Source organism: Musa acuminata, chromosome BXJ3-9 (genome assembly GCF_036884655.1).
Source record: "Musa acuminata AAA Group cultivar baxijiao chromosome BXJ3-9, Cavendish_Baxijiao_AAA, whole genome shotgun sequence".
Taxonomy (NCBI): Eukaryota; Viridiplantae; Streptophyta; class Magnoliopsida; order Zingiberales; family Musaceae; genus Musa; species Musa acuminata.
In genome coordinates this window covers 10,216,159-10,230,520 of record NC_088357.1, presented here as the reverse complement: position 1 = coordinate 10,230,520, position 14,362 = coordinate 10,216,159, and the positions used below count along the sequence as shown (strand labels likewise).

The following is a 14,362-nucleotide window of genomic DNA, read 5'->3' as shown; positions in this document are numbered from 1 at the left end:
CTATTTTGGCATAATGCCACCTTGGTTAATCATTGTTCATACTGCACGAGTCCCAGAAGGGCCTGTATGATTCCTACCTATCCCTGGGGAATTTTTTTTTCTTCCCTTATGACTTAGATCAAAACAAGGAGAAAACCCAAGACAGGTTGGAGATAAATTTTCCAGCCAAATAATTCTAAATGCTAATGGGATTAGGAAAAAGAAACTACACTGATTTGGAGAGAAGAGTTAAATGCTTTCCTATCAAGGGTATGAATCCGAAACTAAAGGTTAATCTAATTCATTATTGGAAGGAAGACTTAAAGTCCTCAACCCAACTTCTATGCAGAATGAGATAGACTATTCTTTTTCTTCTGGGTGATTATCAAGCTGGTTTTTGCAGTTAATTCTTGTATCTACATTATGGAGTCTACAAAGTCTAATTTTAATGTTACTTTCTTTTCTTTCACAACTCCTATATTTGAGTTCTCTGTAAATTCAAGGGGCATGCTTGTGTGTTTTCTGATCTATTGCAATAAAGGTATCTTAGTTGTTAAATAATTTCTCACTTCATTTCTTGGAGTCTTCTCCTCGTATTGGTGAACCATTTGTTAGTCGCAACACTGAACAATAAGATATGCAAAATTGTAAAGAAACCATTTGTAAGCAAGTTGGATGCAAAGAGAGGTTATTATTGATCTTGTAAAGCAAAATAAAAATAAAAAATCAATGTATGCAAAGCAACAAGGACCAGGGGCCCTGTTGGATAGAACAGCCAGCAACTCTTTCATTAAATCTTTTTAAGTGCTTTTGAGGTCAAATTTAATCTGATTGTGAATGGACATGACTCCTCACCAGTTTGATGATATACTCATGTTTGTCAAAAATTGTCAGAAAGGTATAACCAAGTTTGGATTTGTGGGGTTTACTGTTTATCTAATTTTATGAAAAGGGGGACATGGTAGTCTTTTAACAGAAGCATAAGTTGGAAACCAAAAGCTAACGACGAGACAAAGATTAGAATGAGGCAGCAACAAAGCTGACCTTGCATCTTGCTTATCAGGCAAGCTTATACTGAAATGACATGAAGAGAAGATGAGAAAAATATATTGGAGCCAGTTCATTTCTAATCACAGTTAAGGAGTTTCTGTGATAGGAATAATCATTATATCTTTTTGAATTTGGATTACATAATAGTCCCTAATCATGATAGGAATAATCATTATATCTTTTTGAATTTGGATTACATAATAGTCCCTAATCTGATTTTCGTGGGAATGACAGAAGTCCACTATGATTTTTTTATAAAATGGAAGATGATGTTCACAAATTTAACAGCAAGGCAAGACTAAGAATACTTTTTCCAAAAAGGGTGATCTTTGCAAGGTAAGTCCTTGCCTCAAGTATTGTTAAATGAGGATTAGTCTAGAGGAGGGTTGAGGTCCTTAGAATGGAGCGAAGCTTTTATTATCAGAAAAGGAACACAAGTGTATGTAGATGGAGGACAAGTTTTCTGTTAAGAACCTTTTGACACATATTCCTAAGTCCCTACGGACTTAGGATTATGTGGAATGCTTTCTCAATCTCCAACTACCAATGCACCTAACTGTCACGACCTTAGCTGGAATTGCCTAAGGCGTGAGGCACCCTTGCGGCCAAAGACGCGAACTTAGCTTGCGTTGCCTAAGTCGCGAGTTACCCTTGTGGCAAAGACGCGAACTTAGCTTGCGTTGCCTAAATCGCGCTTCGCCCTTGCGATCTTGCTCCGCAAGGATCAGCCCACTTTGTAACCTCTCGCAGGTTCCGAAGGACCTGTAAAAGAGAAAGAAGTTAGTTTGAAAGAACGAGCAACGGACAAGTCCCGAAGTCTCACGAAAAGGGAAGCTTTACAAGCAATTCAACGAACACCTTGTGTGCACAAGAGAAAAGAGGGAGAGGGAGAAAAACAAGGCTTTCAGGATGAACGAACAGCTGCAAGCCCACAAACAGTCGCTCACCTGGTACCGGGCGTAAAGACAAGTTCCCGTAAAGGTCACGTGCGAACTTGCGAAAGAGATCTCAACGCCCGGTATATAACCGAAGCCCCATCCAGCCCTGTGCCACCCGGGGGGTTCCTGGGGTCTAAGATGACTGACATTTTGGTGAGCGGAGGCAGTTCTCCGCTCACCTCCCGCGGCACGCGAAAACGGAGCTGTTTTGGGGCTGTTTTGCTCGGTTCGGTGAGCGGTCGCTTTGCAATGCTGCAGCTTGTTCGAACTTACATATTTACAAGCAAAATGACCCAAAACCAAGAGAAAACATGCTGCCAAGCAGTTGTACATGCAGGTGTGAGCGACGAACGGTTCGTTGAATGGAGTTGTTGCGGGTGCGCGATGACCGTTCGTGACATTCTCCCCCACTTAAACTGTCGACGCCCTCGTCGACGCTTGTTGGTAGTTGTTGATGACTTCTTCATGTCGCAGGGCGTCTTCAGGCTCCCAACTGGCTTCAGTTCGGGGAAGCTTTCGCCACTTCACCAAGTACTCTGTTTGCTCAGCTCCGTTGGGTAGCTTTATCTTGCGATCCACCAAAATGGTTTCCACTCGCTTCTCATAGGAGGCTATGATGGGAGGTAGCCGAGTTGGAACACTTCGGGAAGCATCTTGCGGATCCGAGTGGTAGGCTTTTAGGTTGCTGGCGTGAAGAACGTTGTGAATTTTGAACCACGCCGGCAGCTGCAACTTGTAAGAAACATTGCCTACCCTGCTGATAATTGGGAAGGGCCCTTCATACTTACGCACCAATCCTTTGTGGACTCTGTTCCTGAAGAATTGGAGTGATGCTGGTTGGAGCTTTACCAACACCAAATCGCCAACTTTGAACTCTTGTGGTCGCCTTCCCAAGTCTGCCCACTTCTTCATCCGTTTTGCAGCCTTCTCCAAGTAAGCCCGCGCAATATCTGCATTTCGATGCCACTCCTTTGCGAAATGATAGGTTGATGGACTACTCCCAGTGTACCCAATTGCCATGGTGTGCGGAGTCGACGGTTGTTGTCCTGTGATAATCTCGAAGGGGCTCTTGTTGGATGCAGAGCTCCGCTGCAAGTTGTAGGAGAATTGGGCAATGTCCAACAGCTTCACCCAATCTCGTTGATTGGCACTCACGTAGTGCCGGAGATATTGCTCCAAGAGCGAGTTTATTCTTTCAGTCTGACCATCCGTCTGGGGGTGGAGGCTTGTAGAGAAGTATAACTTTGACCCCAACAATTTGAATAGCTCGGTCCAGAATCGTCCCAGGAACCGAGCGTCTCGATCACTAATGATATTGTACGGGACTCCCCAATACTTCACTACATCCTTCATCATCAGCCTGGCCGCCTCCTCTGCTGAACAGTGTAGGGGTGCAGCGATGAAAGTTGCATACTTCGAAAATTGATCGACCACCACGAGTATCGATCCAAGTCCCCCTACAGGCGGTAAGCTTGATATGAAGTATAAGGAAATGCTCTCCCACGACCTTTCTGGTACGGGCAACGGCTCCAAAAGTCCCACCGGCTTCCGCTGCTCCACCTTGTCTTGTTGGCAAGTAAGGCATGTTCGAACATATTCCTCCACATCAATCCCCATCTTCGGCCAGTAGAAGGCCCTCTCCACGAGAGCCAACGTTTTGTGAATACCTGGGTGTCCAGCCCAAAGGGAATCGTGACACTCTTTTAAAAGTTCACGCCTTAAATTGTCCACTCGGGGAACATAAACCCTATTCTCTTTTGTGTAGACAAGTCCCTCCTGGACCCAAAATCGTCGTGCCTTGCCTTCTTTGATGAGCTGCATCAGGATAACTGCCTGGGGATCACTATACAGCCCATCCTTGATTCGGGAAAGGATGTTGGAGTGTAACTGGCTTGCTTGGCCTCTTCCCTCCAGTTGTGCAGCATTCACGCATTCCACTTTCCGACTCAGCGCATCGGCCACGACATTCGCCTTCCCAGGCTTGTACTCCATTGCCATATCAAATTCAGCCAGGAAGTCCTGCAACCGTGTCTGCTTTGGGGAGAGCTTCTTCTGAGTTTGGAAATAGCTCAGGGCGATGTTGTCTGTTCTCAGCACAAATCGCGACCCGAGGAGGAAGTGTCGCCAAACTCGTAGACAGTGGATCACTGCTGTCATCTCCTTCTCATGCACTGGGTACCGCCTCTCGGTCTCGTTGAGTTTGCGGCTCTCGTAGGCCACCGGATGACCTTCCTGCATGAGTACTCCCCTAATAGCGAAGTCCGAAGCATCTGTATGGACTTCAAAGGGCTCTCCATAGTTTGGCAATTTGAGTACTGGTTCTTCTAGAACAGCAGCCTTCAGATCTTGGAATGCTATCTCACATTTGTCAGACCACTTCCAAGGCTGCTCCTTCTTCAGCAACTCCGTCAGTGGGGTTGCCCGCTTCGAGTATCCCGCAATGAAGCGTTGATAGTAGTTGACGAAACCAAGGAAGGATCTCAACTCTGGCACCTTCTTTGGAGTTCGCCATTCCGCAACTGCTTGCACCTTCGACTTATCCATCCGAATGGAGCCATCACCGATTCGATGCCCCAAGAATAGGATCTCAGTTTGAGTAAAGTAGCATTTCTCCCTTTTTACGAATAAAGTGTTCTCCCTGAGAATCTTGAAAATCGTCCGAAGGTGCTTGACGTGCTCCTCGAGCGTTTGGCTGTAGACGACGATATCGTCCAAGTAGACGACCACGAACTTATCCAAATACTCTTTGAATAGCTGGTTCATGAGAGTACAAAATGTGGCCGGAGCGTTGGTTAAGCCGAAAGGCATCACCAAGAACTCAAACGCTCCATATCTGGTCACACAGGTAGTCTTTACTTCGTCGCCTTCAGCAATGCGCACCTGCCAATACCCCGACCGAAAGTCGAGTTTTGAGAAATACTTTGCCTTGCCCAATTGATCGAACAAGTCCGCGATGAGCGGGATGGGATACTTGTTCTTCGCTGTTACTTTGTTGAGGGCTCTGTAGTCGACGCATAATCGGAGGCTCCCATCTTGTTTCTTCTGGAAGAGAACTGGAGCTCCGAAAGGTGCTTTAGAGCTGCGGATGAGACCACCGCTTAGCAGTTCACCTAACTGCTTCCTGAGTTCTGCCAACTCTGGCGGGGACATGCGGTAGGGTGGTCTCGCTGGAGGCTTCACTCCTGGCTCCAGCTCGATACTGTGATCCACGCCTCTGCGTGGTGGAAGAGTCTTCGGCAACTCGGGTGGCATAATGTCTTTGAACTCCTTCAGGACGTTCGCCACCACAGCAGGTTCTTGAATGGCCTCCTCGTTGAGTGGCTCTAGCTTCATAGCAGCCACGAATGTCAGTTCGCCTTTTCGCACCCCTTTCTTCAATTGTAATGCCGAAATGTGTTAGGGCTCCTCGGTTCCTCTTCGAGAGACGGGAACCACGCAGGGGTCATCGCCTCCCATTATACATAGGGAGTTCAAGAACGACATCGGCACCAACTTCGCCGCGTGCATAAACTCCATTCCAAGAATCACTTGGAAGTCGTTCAGTGGCACGGCCATCATGTTGGTGTTTCCGCTCCAAGTCCCGATTTTGATGGGAACTCCCTTCGCCAACCCGGAGATTCGCCTGGCCTCCGAGTTCACCACTTTCATTCGGCTTGGGCTCTTCTCCAAGGTCAACCCAAGTCGTTGTGCTTCGCGATCAGCTATGAAGTTGTGGGTAGCGCCCGTATCCACCATTGCACGGGTCGTTTGACCATTTAGCTTGATGTCCACATACATCAGCTCACTACTTCCTGCTTTTTGTGTCTTCGTCTTCATGTTCTCCCCCACTTGACCCCGCATAGCGTTCAACAACTGCATTGCTCCCATTCGGGGTCCTTGCGACTCCTCGTCGTCGCTGCTGGATTCTGAACTGCTCGAACTAAGAGCAACAGCTTTGCCCTTGTCCGATCGGGGAGGGTGGATGGAAGCCGTCAAAGCATTGAGTGCCTGTTTCTGTGGGCACTCCCTTACCATGTGCGGTCCTCCGCACAAGAAGCATCCTCCAGGTTTGGAGGCCTTGCCTTTTGGGTTCGGCCCTTTGTGGGAGTTCTTCTTTTGTTCGCCCCCGAGCTCCTTCCCTCGAGAATGTTTTGGAGGGCGATTGCCTGAAGATTGTTTCCTTCTTGCTGGGTCTTCAGAGGAAACAAAGTCGGTGAGCCTTTCTACAGCAGCAATTGCCCCGACCACATCGGTAACATTCCTTCGATTCAGCTCCTGTTGAGCCTATGGTTTCAAACCATCGAGGAAGCTGAACAATTTGTCCTTCTCGGACATGTCCTGTATGTCCAGCATTAGTGCAGAAAACTGTTTCACATAGTCTCGGATGATGGTGCTTTGGCGGAGTTGTCTCAACTTCCTCCTTGCGACGAACTCTATGTTCTCCGGTAGGAACTGAGTTCTCAACTCCCGCTTCAAGTCCTCCCATGTGTCGACTCGACACCGACCTTGTTGGATCTTTTCCCACCGCGTTCGCCACCAAAGTTTCGCATCTCCGTTCAGATACATTGTTGTTATAGAAACTTTGGTATCTTCAGAATCGGGCCTCGTAGCTCGGAAGTATTGCTCCATGTCGAACAGAAAGTTCTCGAGCTCCTTGGCATCTCTGGCCCCTCCATATCCATGAGGCTCAGGTGCCCTCAAATTTTGTGGCGGTGCAACGCGGGTGTTGCCTCCTCTCGCATTTAGTGTTCTTGTGAGCATGGCCACCATTGCAGTAAGTTCCGCCACAACATCCTGTAAGTGTTGCACGGAGTCTTTGGTGTCATCAGACAGTCGGTCGACTAGGGCCTCGACCTTGTCGATCCTGGACTCCGCTTCCTCTTGCGAGCTCTCTACCCCAACAAGTCTTTGTTGGCCATGGTAGAGTTCCTCCATGGTCGCTTCCAAAACATCCAGGCAGGTTTCCGCCGTCGTGAGTCTCTCCTTATGACTCTTTTTCCCAGTTAGCGCACCAGATTGCGCTTCCTCCGCTCGCGGAGAGTTGCCAACTTCTCGCTCATCCTGTTCGCTGCCGTGCTCCTCGTGAGCGGCTCCAACAGCATGAGAGCGAGTGTGCACATGCAGCCCACCTGCGGTTGCTTGGGGCAAGGGTTCGGCTTGCCTCGTCTTGCTTGATTCGCCACGATGCTTTGCCATGGGGAAGTTGCGAAGTTCGTTCGCTGTTCGATCGAAGAGCTTGCCCGCTCTGATACCACAATGTCACGACCTTAGCTGGAATTGCCTAAGGCGTGAGGCACCCTTGCGGCCAAAGATGCGAACTTAGCTTGCGTTGCCTAAGTCGCGAGTTACCCTTGTGGCAAAGACGCGAACTTAGCTTGCGTTGCCTAAGTCGCGCTTCGCCCTTGCGATGTTGCTCCGCAAGGATCAGCCCACTTTGTAACCTCTCGCAGGTCCCGAAGGACCTGTAAAAGAGAAAGAAGTTAGTTCGAAAGAACGAGCAACGGACAAGTCCCGAAGTCTCGCGAAAAGGGAAGCTTTACAAGCAATTCGACGAACACCTTGTGTGCACAAGAGAAAAGAGGGAGAGGGAGAAAAACAAGGCTTTCAAGGATGAACGAACAGCTGCAAGCGCACAAACAGCCGCTCACCTGGTCCCGGGCGCAAAGACAAGTTCCCGTAAAGGTCACGTGCGAACTTGCGAAAGAGATCTCAACGCCCGGTATATAACCGAAGCCCCATCCAGCCCTGTGCCACCCGGGGGGTTCCTGGGGTCTGAGATGGCTGACATTTTGGTGAGCGGAGGCAGTTCTCCGCTCACCTCCCGCGGCACGCGAAAATGGAGCTGTTTTGGGGCTGTTTTGCTCGGTTCGGTGAGCGGTCGCTTTGCAACGCTACAGCTTGTTCGAACTTACATATTTACAAGCAAAATGACCCAAAACCAAGAGAAAACATGCTGCCAAGCAGCTGTACATGCAGGTGTGAGCGACGAACGGTTCGTTGAACGGAGTTGTTGCGGGTGCGCGACGACCGTTCGTGACACAACGGTGCTCTTTCAGGATGTTTTTATTGTCATCAGCAGTTGAAGTGAAAGTCTACTCATATCAATAGAGATCACAGTGATGGAAGTGGTTGATTCAATACAATTATTAAGAAAGGCCATAGTAGAGGTGTCAAACAAGAGGATTATTAAAATAAGTAGTGCAAATGCTTGTAATTTGATTAGAAGTTTTCACCTTGATATTTTGTGATAAATAACAGTCCACAAGGGGTGGGATGGAGGAGCCATTTTTCATGCAGCGGTTGTTACAGCTTGTACATGAACAGGTAATCTGGTGGAATGGTTGGATCAATGGCAAATGTCTCACTAAAGCACATTTTTTGGGCCTTGCTTTCATGAGGCTCACCAGTTTTATTAAGGCATGCATCTTATCTGATTTTTTTTTATCAAAAGGCCTAGTGCACCTTTGCAATATTTAGTTATCTTTTCATTATTTGCTATGACATCTCTGTGGTACAAGCGATTGTATTGGTTTTATGGGTAAGGAGTACATTTTGAACTTCTTGAGGACAGATGAAAAAACAACCACAAGAGAAAATTTCCCTCTATTGGAAGGGAAATAGAAACTGATCATGTGGGCTTAAATCTCAACTTGTTGCCTCATATTTGTATTTATTTCTTTATTTGTTATTTCTCCTTTATTACCAGTTTTATGGTCTCTTAAGCTTCCTTCCTGCTTATTTTTTGCACAAAATTATTATATTTCACAATTATAACTATGTGATCTTTGGGCTAATGAACCAAAATATATATTTTGGCTATTACAAATATTTAATGTTGGTTATATTTCATTTATACTTCAATAAATTGTGTCGCTTTGCATCTAGGTTCCAAGAGGTACTTTCAATGTGCCTTGAGTTTTTAAGAACTTTACTCTATGGTTTACTGGTGTATCTGTCTACTGAATGCATTTATCTTGGTTCCTTAACTTTTTAGGTATTATCAAATTGTGAGGATGACATTAACTTGTCCCTTTCACAGCTTTTTGTACAAGTAAATCAATTCTTCAGCTTGGAGAAAAATTTCTTTTTTGTTTAACTAGAAATCTCATTCGTCTTTCAGGTCTTTCCTAATGCTAGCATGACAGAGAACACTGCTGATGCATCCAAATTCTTCAGGTTTAAATGTTTTAACCAGCAAACTGTTCTTTAACTCATGTCAACACTAACATGGTTACAACATCATATTTCTTTTTCTATCCCTGTTTTGGTTGTAGGTTTGTTCCAGAAAAACTTGAAGATCTTGAAGAACATGTAACTGGCTTCTTCAAGTGTCTCCCTACTATCCCAATCATCTGTTTAAGTATGCTCGGAAGTGATTATGCAAACCTCATTGGTGAAATGCTACTTCTACCTTCTTTTTTTCCGGCTTGGATACTTCTATCAAGACTGCTTGCTAACAGCCAACCAGTTGTTATGTTACTACCTGTGAATCTCCTTCAGGAAGGTAATTTAGTTCTTTATGTACAAAATATTAGATGTTAACTTCTTACCAGAAAAGAAAATATAACTGAAGTATTTCTGTTTTACCTTTCATCAGAAGTTGAACTTGAAGATATTTCTGACCAAAAATTCAGTGATGCCGACACAGGATCTATCAAGCACTGGCATTGCCCTTGGGGTTACACTGTTATAGACTGTATATTGCCATCTTATAAACAGCTATTGGAAGAGAACTTTTTATTACTATCTAATACGACCTTTGCAGCAGCTGATGTACAGATGAAAAATGCTAGCTGGTGGTCTCAAAGAACCATGCTTAACAACCGCCTAAACAAATTGCTGAAGTAAGACTATGAATAAGTTATTCTTAATTACTCCTTTTATTTGTTTCATTTCTTTTATTGTTGATCTCTATCTTGCACCTTGTGTTTTTTTTTTTGCAATAGTATGAGCATAATTCTTACTATTTGCGTGACTAAATTATATAATATCATGGAAGCTTCTTGCATCATTGACACTTTGCACCCCAAATAGTTATTGTTTATACGAAACTGATTGCTACAAATGTTTTAATACAGAAGCATGGAAATTTCATGGTTGGGACCCTGGGGTTGTTTGCTTTTGGGTGAGCGTTCAGTCCCAGACCGTGTTGAGAAATTGGTTCACAAATTAATCAGTGTTCTGAAATCTGAAGGCAGATTTGAAATAAATTATACTCTCATCAGTGCTATCATTGGTGGTGCGAAGTCTGTAGCTGATGCAGAATCGTGCATCAATCAGTTATTATTATACAAGGGATATTTTGGTCGGGGTGCATGCTGCGGGGAGGAAAGGTTTAGGGCTTTCTCTGCTGTTGCACAGACAGGACTTGCAACTGAGTTCATTCATGATTTAATAAAAGAAGCATTAGCTGAATATGCAGAACAAGTTGCAAGAGAGCCAGTAATTATAGTACTGGATTCAGATGTTCAGGTGACTCATCTAAATAAAAATTGTTTCTTACATAAGAGATTTGTGAGTTAATGTTCTCTTGCATCGACCCTTGTCTAGTTTCAATCTTGAAAGCTCAATTCTGTGCTGTCTCCTGAGCATGAGCCCTATCCCTATAAAATACTGTTTACTGGTTAAAATGCTTCAGAATAGAGCTGCAGATTAAGCACCTCTTATATCTTCAAAGGACATGTTTGTGATACTGTCCAAAAGGAATGCTTCTTTTTTTAGCACTCTTGGAACTTTCAGCAACAGGTTGTTCATTAAACCAGTAAAAGCTGGATACAAACCTGTGCAACATCGTCAAATATTGCAATAACAGCATTTCTTATACTTGTTTTTAACTTGTACATTTTACTAATTAAAAGTGTCCATGAACTTTATTTGTTTCACAATTGATGCACCTTTTGTAGTATCCATCAGCAAACTTTTACATGACTCCACTTCGTTGTATGACTTCATAAACTTATTCTTTTATCAATGACAGTTTTTGTTTTTAATAATTTAAGCTGGATGGCACTTGACAAATGATTGCAGATGCTGCCATGGGAAAACCTACCAATATTGAGGAGTCAGGAAGTTTATCGCATGCCATCCGTAAGCAGTATCTTTTTAACACTTGACAAAAGCTGTTCCCATCACAAAAGAGACAGCGGATTTGGCACCATCATTCCTGCTGTTGACCCTTTAAATGCTTACTACTTGTTAAACCCTAGTGGAGATCTCAATGATACACAATTGGAGTTTGAGCAATGGTTCAGAAACCAAGAGTTGGAGGTAATCTGATCAAATCTTATTCTATTTTTGATTTCACATGTTCATTCAGAAATTTAACTAATGCCTACTGAGCCCTACCTTGCACTGCAAAGAAAAATAGAAAAGATTTTCTATTTTCCAGTAATCTTGACAGATTTTTGTCACTATATTTGATATTCTAGGGAGCCATAAACATTTGTTTTTTGTCCTTTTCTTTTGGGAAACATTATTTATATCAAATTTTAAATCCATGTGGCATAGTTATGCATTCTTACAATTAACTGTTATGCATATCATTTCTGGAACATCAAATTCACACTGTTGGTAACTAACCCTCTTCTTGGCGATGGCTATGCTAGTTTCACAGAAGTTCCTGATCTGTGTCAACTCATTGATCTCACCACAATGTAAAATATGCTCACTGTGGGAAAGAAGAGGCATAAAAACACCATAAAAAAACCTCTCCACAAGTTTCAAATATTCGTTCTGATGCCTACTGACTTCGCTCTAGTCCCCACACATAAAAAAACAGAGGAGAGAAGAGGCATGAATACTTGAATAGGGAGAAAAAAATGATACTATATATATGAAAATTTAATCGTAAAACTTGGGCTTGGCCTTCTTTTTATAGAAAAAAAATACAAATCCTAATTGTAAAAGGATTTCTGTTCTAATGAAGTATAGAATAAATTATGCAATAAAGAAGATCAGTAAAATTGAGCCTCTTTCCTTCGAAGATCCATAAGACCTTTGTGACATTGGAATTGAGGCCAGAACAACTCCATATGCACTGGCATTGAAACAAGTTTTTCATGTTTAGGTCATATTGATGTTTCATACCCTGATTACAAAAACTGTGTTCTAGTGCAATGGAGTGAAATTCACCCATGTTGTGCAATCAGCCAATTTTTTGCTGTTTGAGGCTCAGTTGAGCTGCACAAGGAAGTTGATAGCCTCGATGTCCATATCATTGGTGTTATGCTCTAGTGACTACAATGGTTTGATTTGGTTATGTTGAATGCAAAAGACATACATGTGGCTGAATTAAATTTTTTTGGCATCTTTTTTTAATGAGTGGAAGTAAACATGTAGATATTTTGATTTTTTTCATATAAAATAATTGCTTGTAGATGCAGCAAAATGAATAGGGATTGCTTAATTGGCACTCAATTAAGTTGTGTCTAGAATGATTGTGGAACTTAGATTACATGTAAAACATAATTTACTTCTTCCAGATATGGATTTGTTTTGTTGGTTTGGAGCCTTTTTTCCGCTGCATTGTGTTTGTTCTTTTGACCAACGATAAAGTTCAGGCCAAAATATCATTAAACTTCTTATGGTCTCTCATGTATTGGATCAATCATTTATCATGTTGTACTTTGTCTACATGATTTTTTATGTTTGGTAATCCAAGAATTTTGTCATATAAATTTGCTACAGGGGAAAGCTGGAAACCTTCCTGATACTAAAGAGCTAATTATTGCTTTGCAAAATCATGATCTGTTCCTTTACTTTGGTCATGGAAGTGGTATGTTGATTTGAGACTACATCAATGACTACTATTACTACAATAACAGTCCTTCAGGTCCCCAGCTTTTTGGGGTGGATACTTTAATGACTTAATTCCTGAAAACTTCTTTTATGCAGGTACCCAGTATATTCCAGAAAAAGAAGTTCAGAAATTGCATCATTGTGCAGCCACTCTTCTTATGGGTTGTAGCAGCGGTTCACTTCTGCATAGAGGGTGTTATGCTCCTCAAGGTGCTCCTCTCTCCTATTTGTTTGCTGGTTCGCCTTCTGTCATTGCGAACCTTTGGGATGTGACAGACAAGGATATTGACCGGTTCGGAAAGGCATTGCTTAAGTCATGGTTGCACGAAGAATTAGTTGCCCTTAGCAATTCCACTAGGGATGGTCAGTTAGTGCAACAGTTTAGTTGCATGAGCATGGACGACGATGTCACTTTGACCTCTGTCAAGACTAGAAGGAAAGTGTCCGATGGAAAGTTGCGTAATTTATCTGATGGCAGCAACCGGGGTTGCAGGAGAAACAGGATTGCGTCATTCATGAGCCAAGCACGAGATTCATGCAAACTCCCTATGCTGATTGGAGCATCTCCTGTTTGTTATGGAGTACCAACAGTTATATGGAAGAAATCACCATCATGAAGTGGTCTCCGAGCAATATCGCCCTTGTACATGAAGGAATATTCCAGGCAAGCCTAGCCATTTGGATGCTGCATTGTATGTCTCAAGCCGTATCAACTTAAGCAGTCGCCTTGGTTTCGGCACTGAGACAAAAAAAAGACTCCTGCGTATGCACCCTAGCACACTCAAATTTTACATACCCTTGTATACTTAAAGCATGTTACGATAATTGTAGCATATTGCATTGAATTGTATAGAAGGTGCTATTGTTGCTTCCTACATCCATCTGGTGTTTCATGTTTTTAGGAAAATTAATTTGGAACATATCCCTTGTATCTTTGTACAGGTATTAGAAATGAAATGCCATCATAAATCTCTTGCTAGAGTTTCTGCTACAACAATGAAATCATGCAACGGGGCATTATAAAACAACAGGCTCGAGAGCCACAAGAATAATGTTCATTAGGATTTTTTTAATCTTTTCTTTGACTTAGTTTTTCCTATTGACTAAGATGCCATTATCTGGTCTTTTCACTTATATTGGAGAATATAACAAAAAAAATTTGAATTGTGGTTGTATAGGAAACTTTTAATACTAATGAGTCAAGACAAAGTACATTTACTTATATTTTAGTGGTAAGATAGGGATTAATATGAATCTATCTTTGCAAAGTTCCTAAGCAATGTATTTGTCCTTACATTTTAATATAACAAGGATGTCCTTTTAATGTAGTTCTAAGATAAATTATATCATTGGAGTCAGCAAATTATTGGTGAATATGTTTTTGAGCCCTGAGACATTTATGTGTCTCTTAAATGACTTTTTTCCGGGTTTTTCTTCATGAGAAAAAGAACATCTGTGCGGACTAATTCCTATTCTTCTTTTCCTCGTTGACAGAGACAGTAAGATGAGACCTCATGCATTCATTCTCGAAGGATGGCTTGGGGAAGAGTGTCACAACCTATAGCCGAATGCTGCTCTCCTATATCCACGAGACAAGATGTATATGTTTGACCCACAGT

At 43.0% G+C, this 14,362-nt stretch overlaps 1 protein-coding gene across 1 annotated transcript in view; it reads left to right on the top strand.

Annotated features, from left to right (window-relative positions):
* The window catches only part of LOC135649154 (separase-like), a 32,707-nt gene extending 19,102 nt beyond the window's left edge, over window positions 1–13,605 (top strand). The window contains exons 21-27 of the mRNA XM_065167271.1: window positions 9,067–9,122; window positions 9,221–9,450; window positions 9,544–9,790; window positions 10,025–10,418; window positions 10,974–11,213; window positions 12,633–12,720; window positions 12,840–13,605. Coding sequence (XP_065023343.1) covers window positions 9,067–9,122; window positions 9,221–9,450; window positions 9,544–9,790; window positions 10,025–10,418; window positions 10,974–11,213; window positions 12,633–12,720; window positions 12,840–13,360 — 1,776 coding nt within the window. The 3' untranslated portion in view covers window positions 13,361–13,605. The remainder of the gene's footprint in view (window positions 1–9,066; window positions 9,123–9,220; window positions 9,451–9,543; window positions 9,791–10,024; window positions 10,419–10,973; window positions 11,214–12,632; window positions 12,721–12,839) is intronic.
* Window positions 13,606–14,362: the final 757 nt, after the last annotated feature.